Genomic DNA, 19714 nt, shown 5'->3' on the forward strand with positions numbered 1-19714 from the left:
GCCTGAAGATCCTCGGAGGAATCCGGGAGCCACAACAACTGCTGTTTTTCCGAGACAAAACATGGGGCGGGATTCTGTGGTAATCGGCGGGGCGGGCACAAAGGCGCGAACCACTCCGGCGTCGGGCCGCCCCAAAGTTGCGGAATCCTCCGCACCTTCAGGGGCTAGGCTGGCGCCGGAGTGGTTTGCGCGCGCTGGCCGGCGCGGAAGGGGCTTGGCGCCATGCCAACCGGCACCGAAGGGCCTCCGCTGGCCGCGCAAGCGTCATCCCAGCGCATATGCAGGGGTGGATTCATCTCCGCAACGGCCATCACAGAGGTCCACAGCAGCTGACATAGAGGAATAGAGTGCCCCCACGGCACAGGCCCGCCCGCGGATCGGTGGGCCCCGATCGCGGGCCAAGCACCTCCTGGGGCCTGATCCCCCACGCCCCCCCCCCCCCCCCCCCCCCCCGAGGACCCCGGAGACCGCCCGCGCAGCCAGGTCCTGCCGGTAAGAACCTGTTGTAATTTACGCCAGTGGGACTGGCTGTAAACGGGCGGCCAATCGGCCCATCGTGGGCCGGAGAATCGCCGGGGGGGGGGGGCACTTCTAGCGGTCACCGACCAGCTTGGCATGATTCCCACCCCTGCACCGAAGAATTTGTCAGCCGGCAGGGACGGGATTCACGCCGCCCCCTGCGATTCTCCGACCCGCCGGAGGTTCGGAGAATCCCACCCATGGAAAGAATGTTATCACCATGGCTGGATTTTACTTGCTGCTGGACTTAAGTCAGCATGACCGTGTGTTGCATGACATGTATGTCGTTGATATTTAATCACACCAACAAGGTTCTAATCTCACCAACACCTCCGGTCAGGAACAGTGAGACAGCACTGATCTCCAGTGCTTCCTCCTTTGCAGCAGCCGCTGTACAATCTACAGGGGGCTGCCTCTGGCTCTGTCCCTCACCCTAGCTTTCTAATGGGGCAAAGAATAGTGTGACTGTAAAAGATTTGGCCAGGGTAGTATCTGGGAAACATTAAATTGCATTTAGTTAAGGGTGAGTGTCAGAAGTGGAAGGGGAAGCAAGGAAGTGTGTAGACGGAGAGGGAAGTATGCGGGTAAGACGTGTGATGTGATGGAGAAAGCAAAAGAAGGCAGGGAGATGGAGTGAGGTGATTCACACCACAGGATATAGGAGAATATGGAACCGTGCCCATCTTGGTTAGAACTCAATGCAGTTCTTCCTGCACCGTATACAAGAGCACGGCGCTGCGTTCCTATAGCTAACCTGCTGGGCCAGTTTGCTGCCACAGCAGCAGGTTTTGTATTTCTGTTGCTGCAAGGAGTATCTCTTTCTGATTCTTCCCCACACCCAGCAGCACAGCATGTGATGCAGCATTCGATCTTGGTGCAGCTGTGACTCCTGAATCCATTACAACACGCCCCCCCTCTCTCTTGGGTCTGTAATGCCATCTTATCCCTCAATCAGCATCACAAAAACAGATTTTCCGGTCATATGAGATTATTGTTTGTGGAAGTTTGTTGTGTGTGGTGAACCACTGTGTGCACCTGTATTAGGGGATGTAAGGTAGGACCTGCACTACAGGTTCGCCGGTAGCCCCTGCCGGCTAGCTCCGCCCACAAGGAGCTGTATAAATATGCGTGTCCTCCTTCTGATCAGCCATTTCGCCAGCTGGAGCAGGAGGCCACGCATCTGACTGTAATAAAGCCACAGTTGTACCAATCTGAGTCTTTCGTGCAATTGATCGTGCATCATTGTGTGTAATTTAGTTTCCTGCATTTTCACATTGGCTACATTTCAAAAGTCTCTCATAGGGTTGGTTTAGCAAAGTAGGCTAAACAGCTGGCTTTTAAGGGCAGCACGGTAGCATTGTGGATAGCACAATTGCTTCACAGCTCCAGGGTCCCAAGTTCGATTTCGACTTGGGTCACTGTCTGTGTGGAGTCTGCACATCCTCCCCGTGACTGCGTGGGTTTCCTCCGGGTACTCCGGTTTCCTCCCACAGTCCAAAGATGTGCAGGTTGGGTGGATTGGCCATGACAAATTGTCCAAAATTCTATGATTAACCTAGGACAAAAATTCGGCGCAACATCGTGGGCCGAAGGGCCTGTTCTGTGCTGTATTTCTCTATCTCTAATGCTAGCAGCGCGGGTTCAATTCCCGTACCGGCCTCCTGAACAGGCGCCGGAATGTGGCGACTAGGGGCTTTTCACAGTAACTTCATTGAACCATACTTGCAACAATAAGCAATTATTATGATTATTAGCTGTCAAACACTGGGATGTACAGTGAATGTGATGGCTGCTTTATGAATACTTTCTTGCATTTTCCTTGGATTGACACTGTTGAAACTGTGCAAATTGTCACACTGAAACCACTCAATTTCAGGCCCAGTATTATAGCTGCCAGTGTTCTCTCTGCTACCCTCCTACTTGGAGTGCACCTTGGCATTATTATTAGAGCTGTTAACTCTATTTCTCCGCAGTTGCTACCCAACCTGCTGAGCATTTCCAGGATGTTCTGCAATAATAATGTAGCTGCTGTTTCCTTATTAATATTTAGATTGGCTCCATTCTTAATTTAGGCAGGCCCCTGGGATATTGAAGGATAATTTAGTCGTGAGCAATCCATACACGGGTTGGTATGTTGTGGAATAGTGTCACCTCTTTTAAATAATTGATGAGTTCCAACGTCCGTCTTCCTCATGGACATGAGGTCCTGATGAAGCCATGAGCACCCAGCTGCAATTTTAATCAGAGGGCTGAGTATGGTTCCTTCAGTTCAACCCTGTCTAGAGCTGTATCCTGGATCAAAGGAGACCTAGGTAGATTCCCTAATTTTAATTGAGGTTTACGTGTCGGCAATGGGTGCTCATGGCAAAGCCTTGCTTCTCTGTTTATATGGGTTTGCCCTTGCCCTACTACGTCCAAATCTCCGTCCTCCCATTTGCACCATAAACCCTTCTTCCCAATCATGGCTGACACTGCCCTCCATCGCACCCCCCAATCTCTGATCATTTCCAGTGGGGTCCCCCCCCCCCCCCCCCATCCCCAGATGATTGGCTGGGACCTTTCCCACCAGTCAGATCTAGCTGAGTTTGGAAGGACTTGGGGAGAATTCTTACAAATGAGAGCTGACCATTAAGATCAGTTCCCCAATTTCTCTCCAGCTCATGTGCTGGGACTCCAGCTTTCAGATTGGGACTTATCTTGTTAATTTTTAATGGCTGATGATTCTGGACGTCTGTTATTGACATTTACAATGCGCCCACACAAAACACAATTCTCCAGTGCGTTTGGATTTTCTGCAAAGTAACATATATGCTGACTACTTTTATAATTAAATTGCTACAATAAACTGTTCCTATTCTAGCAGTAACTGCTCTGAGTTTCGTTTTGACAGTTCCAATATTTTAATCATTAAGGAGGAACTGTGATTGTGCCCTGACTGATATGAGAAAATCATAATGGTGTATATGCATCGTTGAATATTCTCTTTATAAAAGGTGGTGAAAAATAATAAAAACAGGAAGAAGCCAGCTTAATCTGATTCATTTGGAGAATGTGAAGACCCTGAAGTAAATATGGTACCAAGTAACATCCTCTCAGTTCACATCAGTTAAATTAAAATGATTTAAAATATGTCTATGAATAATGCCTTGAGTTTTTTCCTGTATATAAACAATGCCTCTTCAGTCTGCTTTATGTCATTAATTTTGCCTCCATTACCTGACCAGGCATCAGTGAGCCAGGATCAACAGATCCTGCTTCATTTCCAACACTGATTAATCAATGGAATATTATTCCCAGGAGTAATAAAAATCAACACCCATCAGTAAAAATAAAAATCAGTGGAATTCACATTGTGAAATATATTTTGGTTACTGGGGAATGAGTATCATGACCGTAATTTGAACAATGTGACACACACGAGCAGCTTCATACCAGAATGACCAACCATAGTCCCAGGAGTCTGGTCTCCAATCCTCAGGTCCAAGGCTGACTGTCACTTGGAACACCTGCGTATACATCACGTGAGCCACCATCCCCAACAGTCCTAGGAAGGAAGAGAAACATCCTCTTGTAAAGTAAATCAAAAAGCACTGACATTCAGTTTTTAAAATAGCACAGAGCATGTTTGTACATCGACAAGGTGCTTTCATTATAACAGAGAGCAAGGGAAGCTTGGACGAGTTAGCTTTACTGCTAGAATCCAACACTGAATGACCAGAAGCCTGTTGCATAGAATCCCATCTCCATTTTCAATCATCTTCTCCATGTCAGTCACAATGGCCTTAGGGGTCAGCACCAGAGTGATAATTTTACTGTACCAGAAATCCAGAGATCCAGGCTCATCTGGGAAACTGGTTACATTTCAATTTAGTAATTAATCTGGAATCAAAATCTAGACTCCGCATGACCATGAAATGGGAAAATTGTAAAACCCATCTTGTCACAATGTATCAAAAGAAAGGTTGTGGGGAAGCCCAGGAATGAAGAGTTTGAGGAACGTTTGAGGACTCTGGGTCTGTACTTGATGGAGTTTAGAAGGATGAGGGGGAATCTTATTGAAACTTACAGGATAGAGAGGACTGGACAGAGGGGACATGGGGAGGATGTTTCCACTTGTAGGAAAAACTAGAACCAGAGGATACAATCTCAGACTAAAGGGATGATCCTTTAAAACAGAGATGAGGATAAATTTCTTCAGCCAGAGGGTAGTGAATCTGGAACTCATTGCCGCAGAAGGCTGTGGAGGCCAATTTCACTGACCGTCTTTAAGACAGAGATAGGTAGGTTCTTGATCAATAAGGGGATCAAGGGTTATGGAGAGAAGGCAGGAGAATGGGGATGAGAAAAATATCAGCCATGATTGAATGGCGGAGCAGACTCGATGCGCCGAGTGTCCTAATTCCACTCCTAAGTCTTATGGTCTTGTGGGGCTTGAGCAGGACTGAAACAAGAAAAGTTCCATATGGCCCATGAAGAAACAGAGTGAGGCAGAATGAGGAGCCATGCTGGTACCCATGCTTATTTGGAGAAAGTGAGAAAAGTTGAAAGGAAAATTGTTCAATGCTGGAGAAAGTTTGGTCAGATGAAGTTTGGTGGATAGGAATTGTTCAAGGAAGAAGTGGGGAACCCTTAGACCCTCCTGGTGGGGGATGGAAGTGTAGCAGGATTGGGCGCCCACAGTGAAGCGATGGCGATTAGGGTCAGGGAACTGGAAATTGTTGAAACAACGTAGGGCATCAGAGGAATCGTGAATGTAGGTGGGACAAGACTAGACAAAAGAAAAAAATATAGAATCACAGAAAATAGTGTAGAAGAGGCCCTTCAGCCCATCGAGTCTGCAGCGGCGCATGAAAAACACCTCCCGAGTCCTATTTGCCAGGGTTGCGTTGAATGTTATAGAGTCTGAGAGGTTTACATGAAAACAGGCCCTTCGGCCCAATTTGTCCATGTTAATACTACTAAGCTAATCCCAAATACCCGCATTTGGCCCAGATTCACCTACACCCATCTTTCCCATATAACTGTCTCAATGCTTTTTAAAAGACAAAATTGTACCCGCCTCTATAGTGTCTCTGGCAGCTCATTCTGGAAACTCACCACCCTATGTGCGAAGAGATTGCCCCTCTGGACCCTTTTGTATTAGAACATGCTGCTTTGCAGAGAGACCTGGGTGTGCTAGTACATGAGTCGCAAAAAGTTGGTTTACAGATGCAACAGGTGATTATGAAGGCAAATGGAGTTTTGTCCTTCATTGCTAGAGGGATGGAGTTTAAGACTTGGGAGGTTATGCTGTAATTGCATAAAGTGGTAGTAGGTTAATCCCAGAGCTGAAGGGGTTGGATTACGAGGAGAGGTTGAGTAGACTGGGACTGTACTCATTGGAATTTAGGAGGATGAGGGGGGATCTTATGGAAACATAAAAAAATTATGAAGGGAATAGATAGGATAGATGCGATAGAATAGATAGATAGAATAGATAGGACAGTTTCCACTGGCGGGTGAAAGCAGAACCAGAGGGCATAGCCTCAAAATAAGGGAAAGTAAATTCAGGACTGAGCTCAGGAGGAACTTCTTCACCCAAAGGGTTATGAATCCATGGAATTCCATGCCCAGTGAAGCAGTTGAGGCTCCTTCATTAAATGTTTTTAAGATAAAGATAGATAGTTTTTTTGAAGAATAAAGGGATTAAGGGTTATGGTGTTCGGGCCGGAAAGTGGAGCCGAGTCCACAAAAGATCAGTCATGATCTAATTGAATGGCGGAGCAGGCTCGAGGGGCCAGATGGCCTACTCCTGCTCCTAGTTCTTATGTTCTTGTGTTCTTATGTATCTCTCCCCCCTCACCTTAAACCCTCTAGTTTTAAACTTCCTTACCTTTACGAAAAAATGTTGACTATCTACCTTATCAATGCCATTCATTATTTAATAGACCTCTATACTATCACCCCAAAGCCTCCTACACTCCAGTGAAAAAAGTCCCAGTCTATCCAGCCTGGCCTTATAACTCAAACCATCGAGACCGGGTAGCATCCTAATAAATCTTTTCTGCACTCTTTCTAGTTTAATAATATCCTTTCTATAACAGGGTGACCAGAACTATACACAATATTCCAAGTGTGACCTTACTAATGTCTTGTACAACTTCAGCAAGACATCCCAACTCCTTTAATCAATGTTCTGACCAATGAAACCATGCATGCCGAATATCCTCTTCACCACCCTGTCCACCTATGTGTCAATTTTTAAGGAGCTGTACTCCTAGATTCTTTGTTTCGTAACTCTCAAAGATCAAAGAACAATACAGCACAGGAACAGGCCCTTCGGCCCTCCAAGCCTGTACTGGTCACAATACTAAACTTGATCAAAACCTTCAGCACTTCCTTGTGCCATATCCCTCTATACCCATTTCATCCATCTCCAGCTCCTCAGAAACCGTGTTAGGGAACTGGAGCTGGAGTTAGATGAACTTTGGATCATTCGGGAGGCAGAGGTGGTCATAGATAGATGCTTCAGGGATGTAGTTACTCCGAAGAATGAAGATAGATGGGTGGCGGTGAGGGAGGCTGGGAGGAAGCAGTCAGTACATGGATCTCCTGTGGTCGTTCACCTTAGTAACAAGTATACCGCTTTTGATACTGGTGGGGGGGGGACTTACCAGGGGTAAGCCATGGGGGGCAGGTCTCTGGCACAGAGTCTGTCCCCGTTGCTCAGAAGGGAAGGGGGGAGAGGAGTAGAGCATTAGTCATTGGAGACTCCACAGTTAGGGAGATAGATAAGAGATTCTGTGGGAATGAGAGAGACTCACGGTTGGTGTGTTGCCTCCCAGGTGCCAGGATCCATGATGTCTCGGATCGTGTTTTCGGGATCTTTAAGGGGGAGGGGGAGCAGACACAAGTCGTGGTCCACATAGGCACCAACAACATAGGTAGGAAAAGGGATAGGGATGTAAGGCAGGAATTCAGGGAGCTAGGGTGGAAACTTAGAGCTAGAACAAACAGAGTTATTATCTCTGGATTGTTACCCGTGCCACGTGCTAACGAGATGAGGAATAGGGAGAGAGAGCAGTTGAACATATGGCTACAGGGATGGTGCAGAAAGGACGTTTGATGAGGACTCGTCTACTGAGGTAGTATGGGCTGAGGTTAGAAACAGGAAAGGAGAGGTCACCCTGTTTGGAGTTTTCTATAGGTCTCCGAAAAGTTCCAGAGATGTAGAGGAAAGGATTGCAAAGATGATTCTGGACAGGAGGGAATGTAACAGGGTAGTTGTTATGGGGGACTTTAACTTTCCAAATATTAACTGGAAACGCTATAGATCGAGTACTTTAGATGGGTCAGTTTTTGTCCAATGTGTGCAGGAGGGTTTCCTTATGCAGTATGTAGATAGGCCAACAAGAGGCGAGGCCACATTGGATTTGGTACTGGGTAATGAACCAGGCCAAGTGTTAGATTTGGAGGTGCGTGAGCACTTGGTGATAGTGACCGCAATTCAGTTACGTTTACTTTAGCGATGGAAAGGGATAGGTATATACCGCAAGGCAAGAGTCATATCTGGGGGAAAGGCAATTATGATGCGATGAGGCAAGATTTAGGACGCATAGGATGGGGAAGGAAACTGCAGGGGATGGGCACAATTGAAATGTGGAGCTCGTTCAAGGAACAGCTACTGCGTGTTCTTGATAAGTATGCACCTGTCAGGCAGGGAGTAAGTGGTCGAGCAAGGGAACCGTGGTTTACTAAAGTAGTTGAATCACTTGCCAAGAGGAAGAAGGAGGCTTATGTAAAGACGAGACGTGAAGGTTCAATTAGGGCACTCGAGAGTTACAAGTTAGCTAGGAAGGATGTAAAGAGAGAGCAAAGAAGAGCCAGGAGGGGACATGAGAAGTCTTTGGCAGGTAGGATCAAGGATAACCCTAAAGCTTTCTATAGGTATGTCAGGAATAAAAGAATGACTAGGGTAAGAGTAGGGCCAGTCAAGGACAGTAGTGGGAAGTTGTGCGTGGAGGCCGAGGAGATAGGAGAGGTGCTAAATGAATATTTTTCGTCAGTATTCACGCAGGAAAAAGACAATGTTGTCGAGGAGAATACTGAGATACAGGCTACTAGACTAGAAGGGCTTGAGGTTCCTAAGGAGGAGGCGTTGGAATTCTGGAAAGTGTGAAAATAGATAAGTTCCCTGGGCCGGATGGGATTTATCCTCGGATTCTCTGGGAAGCTAGGGAGGAGATTGCTGAGCCTTTGGCTTTGATCTCTATGTCGTCATTTTCTGTGCCAGAATAGTGCCAGAAGACTGGAGGATAGCAAATGTTGTCCCCTTGTTCAAGAAGGGGAGTAGAGACAACCCCGGTAACTATGGACCAGTGAGCCTTATTTCTGTTAGAACATAGAACAGTACAGCACAGAACAGGCCCTTCGGCCCTCAATGTTGTGCCGAGCCATGATCACCCTACTCAAACCCACGTATCCACCCTATACCCGTAACCCAACAACCCCCCCTTAACATTACTTTTTTTTATTAGGACACTACGGGCAATTTAGCATGGCCAATCCACCTAACCCGCACATCTTTGGACTGTGGGAGGAAACCGGAGCACCCGGAGGAAACCCACGCACACAGGGGGAGGACGTGCAGACTCCACACAGACAGTGACCCAGCCAGGTTGTGAGCAAAGTCTTGGAAAGGGTCATAAGAGATAGGATTTATAATCATCTAGAAAGGAAAAATTTGATTAGGGATAGTCAACACGGTTTTGGGAAGGGTAGGTTGTGCCTCACAAAAAGCTTATTGAGTTCTTTGAGAAGGTGACCAAACAGGTGGACGTGGGTAAAGCAGTTGATGTGGTCTATAAGGATTTCAGTAAAGCATCTGATAAGGTTCCCCATTGTAGGCTATTGCAGAAAATATGGAGGCATGTGATTCAGGGTGATTTAGCAGCTTGGATCAGAAATTGGCTCGCTGTAAGAAGATGGGAAATGTTGAGCCTGGAGTTCAGTTACTAGTGGTGTACCACAAGGATCTGTTTTGGGGCCACTGCTGTTTTTCATTTTTATAAATGACTTGGAGGAGGGTGTAAAAGGGTGGGTGAGTAAATTTTCAAATTTGGAGATGACACTAAAGTCGGTGGAGGTGTGGACAGTGCGGAAGGATGTTGCAGGTTACAGAGGGACATAGATAAGCTGCAGAGCTGGGCTGAGAGGTGGCCAATGGAGTTTAATGCAGAAAAGTGCGAGGTAATTCATTTTGGAAAGAGTAACAGGAAGACAGTGTACTCAGCTAATGGTAAGATTCTTGGTAGTGTGGATGAGCAGAGAGATCTCGGTGTCCATGTACATAGATCCCTGAAAGTTGCCACCCAGGTTGATAGGTTTGTTAAGAAGGCGTGCGGTGTGTTAGCTTTTATTGGCAGAGGGATTGAGTTTCAGAGCCATGGGGTCATGTTGCAGCTGTACAAAAAACAGGTGCGGCCGCATTTGGAGTATTGCGTGCAGTTCTGGTCGCCGCATGTGGAAGCATTGGAAATGGTGCAGAGTTGATTTACCAGGATGTTGCCTGGTATGGAGGGAAGATCTTATGAGGAAAGGCTGAGGGACTTAAGGCTGTTTTCGTTAGAGAGAAGAAGTGTGGTGATATGCATCACTGTAAAAGTACAAGGGGTTAATGTAAATTCACGTAGACTAGATAGACACTAGAGGGAGCACCAGAGACATGACACACAGACATTCAACCAATAGTCCAGTAATAAAGGACACGACCAATGGGAATTCACGAGACACACAGAGGTGACACAACCACAGGAGGACATTACACCAACCCATATAAAAGGACACAGCACACATGATCTTCCTCTTTCCAGTGGAGACACTTTGTGAGTACACAGGGTTGATTCAACACATCACACCCACCACCTGGATTGTAGCAGACTGGTTCGTCAGTCTGAGTAGGTATAGCAGGATTAACGGGAGAGTCGAATCCAAGTAGGAGAATCGTTAACAGTTTAATAAATGTGTTAAAGCTATCTCCAAGTCTGAACCTTCCTTTGTAAGAGTGCACATCAAGGAAGCAGCTTATGCTACGTCAAGAGCATAACAAAACAAGAAGGTTAAGAGGTGACTTAATTGAGGCATACAAAATGATCAGAGGATTAGATAGAGTGGACAGTGAGAGCCTTTTTCCTCGGATGGTGATGGCTAGCATGAGGGGACATAGCTTTAAATTGAGGGGAGATAGATATAGGACAGATGTCAGAGGTAGGTTCTTTACTCAGAGAGTAGTATGGCGTGGAATGCCCTGCCTGCAACAGCAGTGGACTGGCCAAAATTAAGGGCATTTAAATGGTCATTGGATAAACATATGGATGATAAGGGAATAGTGTAGATGGGCTTTAGGGTGGTTTCACAGGTCACCGCAACATCGAGGGCTGAAGGGCCTGTACTGTGCTGCAATGTTCTATGTTCTATCCATGTATTTAAAGATGCCTTTTGAACAGCGTTAATGTATCTGCTTCCACAACCTCCGCTGGCAACGCGTTCTAGGCACTCACCACTCTCTGTGTAAAAAACCTGCCTTGCACATCTCTAAACTTTGTCCAATGGATTTTACACCTATGCCCCCTAATGACTGAACCCTCCACCCTGGGAAAACATACCTTCCCAGCCACTCTATCCATGCCCCTCATAACCTCTCCCAACACCCGACCGTTAACTGAGTAGCTCCTGCCCCGATTCGATCTATCAAAATACAGCATCTCAAATTTATCTAAATTAATCTCCATCTGCCATTCATCGGCCCACTGGACCAATTGACTAAGATCCCATTGCAATCCTAGATAACCTACTTCACTGTCCAGTATGCCAATCTTGGTGTCATCGGCAAACTTACTAACCATGGCTCCCAAATTCTCATCCAAACCATTGGTATAAATAAAACATAACAGGGGACCCAGCACCGATCCCTGAGGCACACCGCTGGTCACAGGCCTCCAGTTTGAAAAACAACCCTCTACAGCCACCCTTTGTCTTCTGTCGTCAAGCCAAGTTTGCATCCAATGGCTACCTCACCCTGGATCCCTATGACGTGCTAAGTGCTCATCTAGATACTTTTTAAAGGATAAGAGGTAATCCACCTCCACCACTCTCTCAGACTGTGCATTCCAGATGGTCACTACCCTCTGGGTAAAAAGGTTTTTCCTCAAATCCCCCCTCTTAAACCTCACTTTGAACTTTTGTCCTCATCTTTCATTCTCACTGCACAATATAAATATTTCCCACTTTCTCTGTCTGTTAGGTTTGACAAAGCCATCGGACTCAAAACGTTAGCTCTTTTCTCTCCCTACAGATGCTGCCAGACCTGCTGAGTCCGATGCATGCGCGATGCGAATGGGATAATGAAGTGGCTGACACCCACACTGCACAGGTGCAGATGTCTGCCGACCGCACTGCGCATGTGCAATGACGTACACCGTGTCACGACGCCAACGTCATGACGTGCCCAAATTGCGGCAACGCCAACTTAAAGGGACACTGCCCTGCAAGAGGCAGGCGATGTTTAAACTGCAGGAAGCCTGGACACTATGCAGCCTTGTGCAGGTCTGCACCACCAGTCAGAGGCCAGCGCTCCTAATTCCGACAACGATGTGTCCAGAATGTGCAATGACGATTACAGGATTCTGATCCTGGCAGTACAACGGATCCAGAGGACGAGTGCCTGGAGTCCGCCTGCTGAGTGGGCATCATTACCACACGTGAACATGCCACACCTAACTCATCTCACATTCAGTCCATCCTCGCTGTGGATTCGGAGGACGAATCCAGAAGCAAGTGTTGAGAATAGTGAGGTACTGAGGAGGGTATCAAGGTCGCAGGAGCGTACCGGCATACAGGAACATGGGTTGAAGTGTGTCTACTTCAATGCAAGGAGCATCCGGAATAAGGTAGGTGAACTTGGAGCGTGGATTGGTACCTGGGACTACGATGTTGCGGGCATTACGGAGACATGGTTAAAATAGGGACAGGAATGGTTGTTGGAAGTTCCGGGGTATAGATGTTTCAGTAAGCGTAGGGAAGGTGGTAAAAGAGGTGGAGGAGTAACATTATTAATCAAGGATAGTTTAACGGCTGCAGAAAGGCAGTTCGAGGGGGATCTGCCTCCTGAGGTAATATGGGCTGAATCGAGAAATAGGAAAGGAGTGGTCACGTTGTTAGGAGTTTTCTATAGGCCCCCAAATAGTAATAGAGATGTGGAGGAAGAAATTGCAAAACAGATTATGGATAGGTGTGGAGGTCTCATGGTAGTTGTCATGGGTGACTTTAACTTTCCAAATATTGATTGGAACCTCCATAGGTCGAGCAGTTCAGATGGGGCTGTTTTTATCCCGTGTGTGCATGAGGGTTTCCTGACACAATATGTGGATCGGCCGATAAGAGGAGGGGCCACATTGGATTTGGTACTGGGTAATGAACCGGGCCAAGTGTTAGATTTGTTTGTGGGAGAGCACTTTGGAGATAGTGACCACAATTCGGTGTCTTTCACTATTGCAATGGAGAGGGATAGGGCCATACGGCAGGACAAGGTTTATAATTGGGGGAGGGGTAATTATGATGCCATTAGGCAAGAATTAGGGAGCATAAATTGGGAACAGAAACTGTCAGGGAAAGGCACAAATGAAAAGTGGAGCTTGTTCAAGGAACAAATACTGTGTGTCCTTGATAGGTATGTCCCTGTCAGGCAGGGAGGAAATGGGCGTGTGAGGGAATCATGGTTCACAAAAGAGGCTGAATGTTGTGTCAAGAGGAAAAAGGAAGCGTACGTAAGGATGAGAAAACAAGGTTCAGTTGGGTCGCTTAGGAGAGCTAGGAGGGGGCATGAGAAGTCCTTGGCAGGTCGGATCAAGGAAAACCCCAAGGCTTTTTACTCTTATGTGAGAAATAAAAGAATGACCAGGGTGAGGTTAGGGAAAAGTAGTGGGAATTTGTGCATGGAGTCAGAAGAGATAGGAGAGGCGTTGAATGAATACTTTTCTTCAGTGTTCACCAAGGAGAGGGGCCATGTTTTTGAGGATGAGAGTGTAATACAGGCAGGTAGGCTGGAGGAGGTAGATGTTCTGAGGAAGGATGTATCAGCAATTTTGAAAAACCTGAGGGTCGATAAGTCCCCTGGGCCATATTCATATATCCTAGAATTCTTTGGGAGGCAAGGGATGAGATTGCAGAGCCTTTGGCTTTGATCTTTGGGTCCTCACTGTCCGCGGGGATAGTGCCAGAGGACTAGAGAGTGGCAAATGTTGTTCCTCTGTTCAGGAAAGGGAATAGGAATGACCCTGGTAATTATAGGCCAGTTCGTCTTACTTTGGTGGTCGGTAAGTTAATGGAAAAGGTCCTAAAGGATAGGATTTATGACCATTTGGAAAGATGCAGCTTAATCCGGGATAGTCAACACGGATTTGTGAAGGGTAAGTCTTGCCTCACAAATTTGATTGAATTCTTTGAGGAGGTAACTAACTGTGAAAATGAAATGAAATGTGTATAGATGAAGATAGAGCAGTTGATGTCGTATACAGGGATTTTAGTAAGGCATTTGATAAGATTCCCCATGGTCGGCTCATGAAGAAAGTAAGGAGGTGTGGGATAGAGGGAAATTTGGCCAATTAGATAAGTAAATGAAATGAAATGAATGAAATGGCTATCACATAGAAGACAGAGGATGGTGGTGGATGGAAAATTTTCAGACTGGAGACCAGTTACCAGCGCTGTACCAAAGGAATCAGTGCTGGGTCCTCTGCTATTTGTGATTTTGATCAATGACTTGGAGGAGGGGGCTGAAGGGTGGGTCAGTAAATTTGCTGATGACACCAAGATTGGTGGAGTAGTGGATGAGGTGGAGGGCTGTTGTCGGCTGCAAAGAGACATTGATAGGATGCAGAGCTGGGACGAGAAATGGCAGATGGAGTTTAACCCTGATATGTACGAGGTGATTCATTTTGGTAGGAGAAATTTGAATGCGGGTTACAGGGTCAACGGCAGGGTTCTGAGGAATGTGGAGGAACAGAGAGATCCTGGGGTTTATGTCCACAGATCTCTGAAGGTTGCCACTCAAGTGGATAGAGCCGTGAAGAAGGCCTATAGTGTGTTAGCGTTTATTAACAGTGGGCTTGAGTTTAAGAGCCATGGGGTTATGCTGCAACTGTACAGGACCCTGGTGAGACCACATGTGGAGTATTGTGTGCAGTTCTGGTCACCTCACTATAGGAAGGATGTGGAAGCATTGGAAAGGGTGCAAAGGAGATTTACCAGGATGCTGCCTGGTTTGCAGGATAGGTCTTATGAGGAAAGGTTGAGGGAGCTAGGGCTTTTCTCTTTGGAGCGGAGGAGGATGAGAGGCGACTAGAGGTTTACAAGATGATGAGGGAGATAGATAGAGTGGACGTTCAGAGACTATTTCCTCGGATGGATGTAGCTGTTACAAGGGAGCATAACTATAAGGTTCAGGGTGGGAGTTATAGGAGGGATGTCCGAGGTAGGTTCATTACTCAGAGAGTGGTTAGGGTGTGGAATGGACTGCCTGCTGTGATAGTGATGTCAGACACTTTAGGAACTTTCAAGCAGTTATTGGATAGGCACGTGGAGCACACCAGAATGACAGGGAGTGGGAGAGCTTGATCTTGGTTTCAGACAAGGCTCGGCACAACATCGAGGGCCAAAGGGCCTATTCTGTGCTGCACTGTTCTATTTTCTATGTTCTATGAATGGCGTGTGGTGATGCAGGTCAACTGCTGCTCCGTCCAGTTCAAGCTGGACACAGGTGCTTCTGCCAACCTCCTCTCACAGGCAGACTTCAAACGCATCAAGAACTCCCCCAAGGTCCTTCCAGCTGCCTGCCAGCTCCTGGACTATAACGGTAATGCCATCTCGGCACTGGGGTCCTGCCATCTACTCATCTCCAACCGGAGCACCCATGCACGGCTAAGGTTTGAAATTGCCAAGCTGGGCAGGGCATCCCTATTGGGCACACATGCCTGCAAAAAGCTAAACCTGGTGCAGCGGGTTTATTCAACGACATCCCCCAACGTGGATCTTCAAGCTGGCATTGACGACATCCTCGCTCAGTATCCAGATATGTTTGACGGGATGGGCACTTTGCCATATCGGTACAAGATCCTACTGCGACCTGATGCCAAGCCAGTGGTCCATGCACCACGCCGGGTCCTGGCTCCGCTGAAGGAGCGCCTGAAGGAACAGCTCAAGGAGCTGCAGCAGCAGGGGATCATTTCCAGGGTAACCGAACTGACTGACTGGGTCAGCTCGATGGTGGTGGTTAAAAAACCCTCTGGAAACCTGCGCATCTGCATTGATCCCAAGGCTCTCAACCAGAATATAATGCGTGAACACTACCCCATCCCGAAGCGGGAGGAACTCACCAGTGAGATGACACATGCAAGGTTTTTCACAAAGTTTGATGCGTCACATGGATTCTGGAAAATCCAGGTGGATGAGTGCAGCAGAAGGCTCTGCACCTTCAACACACCGTTTGGCAGGTACTGCTATAACCGTATGCCATTCGGCATCGTCTTGGCATCGGTGATATCGCATCATGGAGCAAATGATGGAGGGCATCGAAGGGGTTCGTGTGTATGTGGACGACATCATCATATGGTCACGACCCCTGAGGAGCATGTTTCCCGTCTCCAGCAGGTATTCCGCCGTGTCCAAGCCAATAGCCTGAAGCTGAACAGGTCCAAATGTTGCTTTGGCATGTCGACGCTCAAGTTCCTAGGAGACCAGATCGCTCAGCAGGGCTGGCGCCCCGACACAGACAAGGTCAAGGCCATCACAGCCATGAAGGTCCCGGAAGACAAGAAGGCAGTATTGTGCTTCCTGGGCATGGTCAATTTTCTGGGCAAGTTCATCCCAAACACGGCCTCATACACCACGGCTCTACGAAACCCAGTGAAGAAGTCCACTGACTTTGAGTGGAAGGTGGCCTATCAGGCAGAGTGGTTGGAGCTGAAAGCCAAGCTCACCACTGCACCCGTATTGGCATTTTTGACCCAGGCAGGGAAACGAAAATCTCGACAGATGTGAGCCAGGATGGCATCGGTGCGGTCCTGCTGCAACGCGATGACACTTCATCCTGGGCACCGGTTGCCTACACATCAAGGGCAATGACACCCACCGAACAAAGGTATGCACAAATTGAGAAGGAATGCCTGGACCCTCTCACAGGCATTCTCAAGTTTCACCACTATGTCTATGGCCTGCCGACATTCACAGTCGAGACGGATCACAAGCCCCTGGTCCACATCATCCACAAGGACCTTAATGACATGACGCCTCAGTTGCAGCGCATCCTCCTCAAACTCAGAAGGTACGACTTTGACCTGGTCTACACGCCTGGCAAGGAGCTCATCATTGCCGATACACTGTCCCGCTCTATCATCATGCCGAATGAACCACTGAACGTCATCCGGCAAATTGAGTCACAGGTTCAGTCACAGGTACAGCTGTATGCTAGCACCCTCCCGGCATCTGATGACAAGGTGATTTGTATCCGTAAGGAGACAGCCAAAGACCCCCTCTTGCAGCGTGTTATGCAACACCTTGCCAATGGCTGGTAAAAAGGGCAGTGCCCTCAATTCTTCAATGTGAAGGACGACCTGACGGTGGTTGATGGTATCCTTCTCAAACTGGTCCGGATTGTAATTGCATACAGTCTCCAGAGCTTGGTGCTCCGTCAAATCCATGAGGGCCACTTGGGTTGGAAAAGTGCAGACACAGAGCCAGGCAGGCTGTCTACTGGCCCGGGTTCAGCCAGGACATCGCGAACATGGTCCTTAACTGTGCGATCTGTTAACGCTTCCAGCCAGCGCAGACTAAGGAGACACTTCAGCAGCATGAAATCGAAACCTCTCCGTGATCCAAGGTTGGCATCAACCTCTTTCATGCAAATGGTCATGATTATGTGTTAATCATTGATTATTTTTCCAATTACCCTGAAGTCGTGAAGCTCTCAGACCTCACATCTCGGACCGTCATCAAGGCCTGTAAGGAGAAGTTCTCCAGGCCTGGTACTCACTGTCATGAGTGATAGTGGCCCGTGCTTCAGCAGCCATGAATGGTGTCTGTTTGCCCAGTTGTATCAGTTCAAACACGTCACTTCCAGCCCACACTATCCGCATCTAACGGGAAGGTTGAGAAAGGGTGCACATAGTGAAGCAACTCATCTGCAAGGGTGCGGATTCTGCGTCTGTCATTCACTTTGCGCTGCTTGCGTAGAGGGCGACCCCACTGTCCACTGGCATGTTGCCGGCTCAATTCCTAATGAACAGGGACCTGCGAACGACACTTCCAGCCATACACTTGCCGAACCTGGATCACCTCCCAGTGCTGCAGAAGGTGCAACTCCGAGACCGGCAAAAACAGGGCTATGATGCGCATGCCACCGATTTGCCCGTGTTATCCCTGTCAGACACTGTTCGGGTCAAGATCCCTGATGGAGGCTGGTCAGCTCCAGCTGTTGTTGTTCGACAGGCTGCCCCCTGCTCATATGTTGTGCATCTGGCTGATGGTTCTGTTGTGCGACGGAACAGACGGGCACTACGCAAAGTTGCCTGCCCGCAACCACATTCTTCTCCGTTTCCTTCTGTTGTTTTGCTGCCACCTGATACTTCGACTCACGAGGCCACCAGTCAGGCTTCAATCCCGCCCATCAAAGCGCTGTCGTCCCCACCACCACCTCTCCGCCAGTCGACCAGGATCAGACGCAAGCCACAGAGACTGGACTTAAGAACATTTGTTCTGTTTGCTTTGTTCTGTGTTCTCACATTAGACAGCTGTTTTCACATATACATATGTTCACATCCACTGCATGTATATATGTTAATATTGGCCTATTCTTGTAAATACGTTCACATATGTCATCCAAACATAAAAAAAAGGGTAGATGTCATGATATGCAGACACACACATAATGATTTACAGGCAGGCACAGACAAGCAGCTAATGGACACAGAGAACAGTACATGACCAATGAGCAGGCAGGTCACTTTGGGGTGGGCTTTGACTATAAAAGTCACGAGGCACTCACACTCCGCCTCTTTCCACTGATGAACACCTAGAGAGTCAGTCAAGGGGGTTGTTACAATCTCACCACATGGTTAAGAGCTAGTTTGGTTCAGTCAAACAGAGTAACCACACTTAAGTTAGCAGAGAGTCGAACTCACAGAGGACTGTGCTAACTATGCTATTAGTTCAATAAACCTGATTGAACTAACTTCAAGATCTATATCTTTCTGATCTAAACTGCATCCAGTTGCAGCCAGTGTTATACCAGTGTACCTAACACGACAAGTGTTAGTTATGAAGAGAGATTGATAGACTTAGGTTGTTTTCCTTGGAGCAGAAGAGACATGAATGAGATGTAGAAAATTATGAGGGGCATAGATAGAGTAAGCATGAACAAACGTTTCCCCTTGGTAGAGGTATCAATGACCAGGGGGCACAGATGTGAGGTAAGGGGCAGGAGGTTTAGAGGGTATGTGAGCAAAAGCTGTTTTACCCAGTGGGAGTTTGGAATGCGCTGCCTGAAAGGGTGGTGGAGGCAGAGACCCACATAACATTTAAGTATTTAGATGTACACTTGCGATCCCAGGACATACAAGGTTAAGGGCCAAATGCTGGTTCAATGGGATTAGAATGATTAGGTGGTTGCTTTTGTCTGGTGCATACATGATGGGCTGAAGGGACTCTTCTGTGCTGTATGATTTTATACCTATGCCTATCCTCTTATTCCAGCACTACAATGCTCTCCATAACCAGTACCATCACCTCTACTCGGTTACTTAATTTTCTATCTTTTCAGAAAAAGAGGAAGATTTTACACCGATTCCTGCCCTTCCTTGAGCCAGGTCTCTGTTATCACCACCACTCATATTTCCACATTGTAATATGTTCCTGTAGCACTGAATCTTATTTGCTATATTTGGTGCTTTCAAATAGATGCACAGTGACCCTGATTTAGGTCCCAGCCCTGTTCAGGTGAAACCTGTCCAGTTTGTCCAAGATTAGACTAGATTTTTATGGTTAATATCAAGAAGGGGGTTGGTGCCAAGAAGATAGTTTACTTGTGTACTTTTGACCAACAGGAGTTTTGGAGGTTGTTCTGTAAGACTGTTTTAACTGTGTAACTTTAATCCAGCTTTGACAA

General features: G+C 47.3%; 1 protein-coding gene across 3 annotated transcripts in view; it reads right to left on the minus strand.

The window, feature by feature from the left end:
- gsg1l (gsg1-like) overlaps positions 1–19714 on the minus strand; it is a 411568-nt gene that overhangs the window by 56478 nt on the left and 335376 nt on the right. For all 3 annotated transcript variants that reach the window (XM_038820952.1, XM_038820953.1, XM_038820951.1), the window contains one exon: positions 3952–4063. In XM_038820952.1, the coding sequence (XP_038676880.1) occupies positions 3952–4063 (112 nt within the window). The remainder of the gene's footprint in view (positions 1–3951; positions 4064–19714) is intronic.

This window comes from Scyliorhinus canicula, chromosome 15, assembly GCF_902713615.1.
Source record: "Scyliorhinus canicula chromosome 15, sScyCan1.1, whole genome shotgun sequence".
NCBI classification, from domain to species: Eukaryota; Metazoa; Chordata; class Chondrichthyes; order Carcharhiniformes; family Scyliorhinidae; genus Scyliorhinus; species Scyliorhinus canicula.